Genomic DNA, 5,997 nt, shown 5'->3' with positions numbered 1-5,997 from the left:
ACACACACACACACACACACACACACACACACTCTCTCGCTCTCTCTCTCTCACACACACACACACACACACACACTTTACAGCTATAAATACACCGAAACAGCTATTGTTTTCTTGATTTTGCTTCAACAGAAATCATCAAAGTAATAAAGCAGTCATAAATACCTGCCGGTTCTCGGTGTGTTCGCTGTAGAGTGAGTTTCTGCGCATGCGCTTCGAGCTCCGAACAGATAAATATAGAGCGACAGATCGAATATCAGCAGGAGCTCAAAAACCCCTCACGACTGCACGATACAAACACCTGCTTTACTGGGAACACATTTACTGTAGCGCTTACAGTTTAACAACAATATGAAGGTTAAACGACGCCTAAATCACAGATTCGGTTCTTCAGTCGGTGCCATTATCTAATTAACTCAGATGTAAAGTTTACATTTAAATAGGCCTATATTTATATTTAGACTTTAATTTATATACATTTTCGGTTTATGTTAAATATGTACATTTTACACATAAATCATAAATTATAAACCCAGGACAGCTTCAATAATATTCTTCAAATTGATTCACTAAAATTGGTTAAATTATTTTTGTTTTCAAATCGGGTTGAATTGTATCAAATTATTTATCCAATAAAGCCTTTATAGAAAATGTAAGAAAGTATAATTTCAGTGGTATCATTTTGAATGAATGAATATTAATTGACAGAACTGATCTGAATCAGCAGTGTTTCATCTGCATGTTTAAACAGAAATATCATGTAAAGTATAGGCTCATCTGATTTAGAGTGTTAGCTCTTGCTCTATGTATTTTTAATTCACATTTGCTGTTTGTTTTCCATTATTGTCCAATTTAAAATTTGAGGGATGTCATAATCTTTTGATGACTACTGTAACAATGGAATGATTTCTATTTTAATGTTACAGTTCGGGTATTTGTAGCAGCAGCTCTTATTGTACAGATACAGTTTGTTAAAATCTGGCATAATAATAAAGAATCTGTGCGTCACGAGGACGCTGGAATTCCCCGTCACGTGACCGCAGGAAGCTGACAGCTGATGACGGCGGAAGCGCAACACAAACACCGACGCGATGAGCGACGCGGACAGCGAGCGTATGGACAGTCTGGACGGATGGGTCGCCGTTAAACGCGACGCCTTCGACGACAGCGAGAGCCACAAACTCAGATTCATCGTGGAGTGGAACGAGATCGAGACGAAGTTCGCGGTGACGTGTCATAACCGGACGCTGCAGCGGCGCGGCGACGCGAGCGGCAGCTGCGCGGGTCTGTTCTCCGGCGCGCAGCTGAGCGGCGTTGGAGCGCACCTGAGCGGCGTCCGGGATGAGCTCGGCCCGCTGTTTCCCGACCTGACGCGCTTCTGCGAGCCGAGCCTGTGGGAGCTGCTGTTCTCCAGCGCGCCGCGGTGCGATGCTGACGCGGCCTGCAGGCAGCTGGAGCGCTACTTCGGCGCCGCGGTGGACGCGTGCGGCCGCAAGATCGTGCTGGACGCGCTCTTCAGCGTCACTGCGGCGGACGAGCGCGAGTACTTCGAAAACCTGCAGGAGTTTAAATGCAAAGCGATGCGCGACGAGATGACGCGCGCCAAAGACACACTGTGCGCGGTGAGACGCGACATATTCTATTCTATTCTATTCTATTCTATTCCATTCCATTCCATTCTATTGTGTTTTAGTGTTTTCTATTATGTTGTGTTCTATTCTGTTCAATTCTATTCTGTGTTGTTCTATTCTATTGCGTTCCATTCCATTCTGTTTGATTGTGTTCTGTTCTATTCTGTTTTATTCTACTCTATTCTATTGTTCTATTCCAATCTGTTTAATTGTGTTCTATTCTATTCTATTGTGTTCAATTCGATTTGATTATTCTATTCTATTGTGTTCCATTCAATTCCATTCGATTGTGTTCTGTTCTGTTCTATTCTAGTGTGTTCCATTCCATTCTGTTTAATTGTGTTCTATTCTACTGCGTTCAATTCGGTTTGATTATTCAATTCTATTCTATTGTGTTCCATTACATTCTGTTTGATTCTATTCTATTCTATTGTGTTCAGTTCTATTTGATTATTCTATTCTATTGTGTTCCATTCAATTATATTTGATTGTGTTCTGTTCTATTCTATTGTGTTCCATTCCATTCTGTTTAATTGTGTTCTATTCTATTCTATTCTACTCTATTGTATTCCATTCTGTTTGATTGTGTTCTGTTTAGGGCTGTGCAGTCATGCGCATCTCTTCAGTAAATCTCCAGCACGTGCTTTCAGATGGAGCAGCATGCACTACACAGAGCCGTAGATCACTGACAAGCTGCACAAAATCACGTTCACTATGGCTCTGTGTAGTGCATGCTGCTCCATCTGGAAGCACGTGCTGGAGATTTACTGAAGAGATGCGCATGAAAATCACATTCGATTTTTTGCACAGCCCTAGTTCTGTTCTATTCTATTCCGCTCAGTAGAGTTTCATTCTGCCGGTGGTTGAGGTTGAGTGAGGATGATGATGGTGTTTTTGTTCTTCAGCAGCTGCAGACTCATCCCAGCACTGACGGGCTCCAGCGGCTGATGAAGATCTATGAGGAGGAAGATGAGGCTTACAGGGCATTAGTGAGTGTGGCGACGAAGTTCTACCAGAACCTTCTGCAGCCCTTCAGAGACATGCGAGAGATCGCCACGCTCTACAAGACGGAGATTCTGGTACCTGCACACAGCTCACAGATGTGATGATGAAAGATAATGTGGGTTCAGCTGATAAACACGATGTTAAGAAGCAGCAGAAGCTGATGGACGTGTGTCTGTGTTTGTTCAGAAATGTCTGCAGTACGAGGAGCTGGGGCCGAAGCGTGTGAGTGAACTGGAGGCAGAGATGAATGAATGGAATCAGCGCGGAGAAAAAGCTGTTCACTCCATACAGGACATCACAGCCGACTACTTCAGAGACACGTCCAGAGCGCTCACAGGTCTCACACACAGCTGATTTACACCGCGCTATACATTCAGATCTTTTAGAAAGTATTTAATAAATGCATCTGATGCATCACTTCTCACCACAGTCTAGAAAATGCCTCAAAAGTGACAAAGCAACAAAATGCACAAATATATCATAGATTCTCTTGTGAACTCCAGTACAGTCTGCCAACACACACAGATCGTCTTTTTAAGATCTTTCCAGTGATAATCAGAATAGAATAGAATAGAATATAACATAATGTGAATGTTTGTGTGGATGTATTCTAAAATGCGCTTCATAAACAATAAAGTTTGCTTTGCATATGTCTGTGGTTCGGACAGACAACTCTTTCATATTTGTGCAAATGCCTCTTAATGTGTAACACACACACACACACACACTCACACACACACACTCTCTCACACACACACACACACACACACACACTCTCTCTCTCACACACACACACACACACACACACACTCTCTCTCACACACACACACACACACTCACACACACACACTCTCACACACACACACACTCTCTCTCTCACACACACACACACACACACACACACTCTCTCTCACACACACACACACACACTCACACACACACACTCTCACACACACACACACTCTCTCTCTCACACACACACACACACACACACACACTCTCTCTCACACACACACACACACACTCACACACACACACTCTCACACACACACACACTCTCTCTCTCACACACACACACACACACACACACACTCTCTCTCACACACACACACACACACTCACACACACACACTCTCACACACACACACACTCTCTCTCTCACACACACACACACACACACACACACTCTCTCTCACACACACACACACACACTCACACACACACACTCTCACACACACACACACTCTCTCTCTCACACACACACACACACACACACACACTCTCCGTCCCTGAACTCTCTCATCTGTGTGTGACAGTTCATCTCTGCTGATTACCCATGTTTTTATTACTGACCTGTGTGTGTGTTTCTTCAGGTATGGTGAAACAGATGGAACAGGATCAGAAGAGATTTGGCCACGCCTCTTGGGCAATGGCCACGCCCAGACAAGAGAAACTCAGAGTCCTATTGGCTAAAGAGATGCTGCAGTACATGAGAGCAAAAGAGATGTGCATCAAACGCAAGAGAGATGAGATCCGAGAGAAGGTGTGTGTGTGTGAGAGAGAGAGAGAGAGAGAGAGAGAGAGAGAGAGAGAGAGAGAGAGAGAGAGAGAGAGAGAGAGAGAGAGAGAGAGAGAGAGAGAGAGAGAGAGAGAGAGAGAGAGAGAGAGAGAGAGAGAGAGAGAGAGAGAGAGAGAGAGAGAGAGAGAGAGAGAGAGAGAGAGAGAGAGAGAGAGAGAGAGAGAGAGAGAGAGAGAGAGAGAGAGAGAGAGAGAGAGAGAGAGAGAGAGAGAGAGAGAGAGAGAGAGAGAGAGAGAGAGAGAGAGAGAGAGAGAGAGAGAGAGAGAGAGAGAGAGAGAGAGAGAGAGAGAGAGAGAGAGAGAGAGAGAGAGAGAGAGAGAGAGAGAGAGAGAGAGAGAGAGAGAGAGAGAGAGAGAGAGAGAGAGAGAGAGAGAGAGAGAGAGAGAGAGAGAGAGAGAGAGAGAGAGAGAGAGAGAGAGAGAGAGAGAGAGAGAGAGAGAGAGAGAGAGAGAGAGAGAGAGAGAGAGAGAGAGAGAGAGAGAGAGAGAGAGAGAGAGAGTGTGTGTGTGTGTGAGAGAGAGAGTGTGTGTGTGTGTCTTTAACACTGGATAATGGATGCAAACAGCCTGTAAAATCTGACACACTGATATGTTTTTGTATTTTAACACCTGAAAGTTTGATCAGTATTTGCATATTCATATGCTCTTTCAATGTTTATGTCTCAGAATGTGTCAGTGATCCACAAGAGGGAGCAGTTTCACTCTGCTGTCATTCAGATGCAGTGTTTTAAAGTGCATTATGGGTATTATGATGCCGGGTCCGTGTATTTCTGGTTTGACATATTATAATGTCACACAAACACTCTAATCTGAGTTCAAGGCCTGTTGGAGGACCATGAAGAGGAGTGATGCTGTTCATCTGTGACACGTCAATATTTAATTCTGTGCTGTCAGACAACACACACACACACACACATACACACACACATGCCGTCAGGTGACACGGATGGTAACAGGTGTGTGTGTGCAGATGCGTGGCGTTACAGCGGGCGGCTTGGAGGCCGTGAGTGTCATCCGTGAGCTGGAGCTGCAGTATTACGAGACGCAGCTGGAGCTTCACGACTGCAGGTTTGAGATCCTGAGGAACGAAGAGCTGCTGCTGCTGACACAGATCAAGAGCACTCAGCGACAGATCAGAGGTCACACACACACACACACACACACACATGTTGTGTATTCATCACGTTATGGGGACATTCCATAGGCGTAATGGTTTTTATACTGTACAAACTGTATGTGCTACTGCCCTACACCAACCCTACCCCTAAACCTACCCCTTACAGGAAACTTTGTGCTATTTTACTTTCTCAAAAAAACTCATTCTGTATGATTTATAAGCTTGTTTCCTCATGGGGACCTCAAAAATGTCCCCACAAGGTCAAAATTTACTGGTATTACTATACTTGTGGGGACATTTGGTCCCCATAACGTGATGAATACCAGGTGCACACACACACACACACACACACACACACACACATGTTGTGTATTCATCACGTTATGGGGACATCCCATAGGCGTAATGGTTTTTATACTGTAAAAACTGTATGTGCTACTGCCCTACACCAACCCTACCCCTAAACCTACCCCTCACAGGAAACTTTGTGCAATTTTACTTTCTCAAAAAAACTCATTCTGTATGATTTATAAGCTTGTTTCCTCATGGGGACCTCAAAAATGTCCCCACAAGGTCAAAATTTACTAGTATTACTATACTTGTGGGGACATTTGGTCCCCATAACGTGATAAATACCAGGTACACACACACACACACACACACACA

General features: G+C 44.3%; 2 protein-coding genes across 2 annotated transcripts in view; one reads left to right on the top strand and one right to left on the bottom strand.

Annotated features, from left to right (window-relative positions):
• The first annotated feature begins 1,014 nt into the window (after positions 1-1,014).
• Positions 1,015-5,997, top strand: part of whamm (WASP homolog associated with actin, golgi membranes and microtubules) — a 13,044-nt gene continuing 8,061 nt past the window's right edge. Inside the window, exons 1-5 of the mRNA XM_016535879.1 lie at positions 1,015-1,622; positions 2,537-2,710; positions 2,823-2,973; positions 4,010-4,179; positions 5,185-5,353. Of these exons, the coding sequence (XP_016391365.1) occupies positions 1,092-1,622; positions 2,537-2,710; positions 2,823-2,973; positions 4,010-4,179; positions 5,185-5,353 (1,195 nt within the window). The 5' untranslated portion in view covers positions 1,015-1,091. The remainder of the gene's footprint in view (positions 1,623-2,536; positions 2,711-2,822; positions 2,974-4,009; positions 4,180-5,184; positions 5,354-5,997) is intronic.
• homer2 (homer scaffold protein 2) overlaps positions 4,182-5,997 on the bottom strand; it is a 21,952-nt gene continuing 20,136 nt past the window's right edge. The window contains exon 8 of the mRNA XM_016535878.1: positions 4,182-4,217. The gene's annotated coding sequence lies outside the window, so the exon portion shown is untranslated. The remainder of the gene's footprint in view (positions 4,218-5,997) is intronic.

This window comes from Sinocyclocheilus rhinocerous, unplaced genomic scaffold (genome assembly GCF_001515625.1).
Source record: "Sinocyclocheilus rhinocerous isolate Xijiao unplaced genomic scaffold, SAMN03320098_v1.1 scaffold4532, whole genome shotgun sequence".
In the NCBI taxonomy this organism is placed as follows: Eukaryota; Metazoa; Chordata; class Actinopteri; order Cypriniformes; family Cyprinidae; genus Sinocyclocheilus; species Sinocyclocheilus rhinocerous.
The sequence above is the reverse complement of the archived record's forward strand: the minus strand, read 5'-3'. Positions and strand labels throughout refer to the sequence as shown.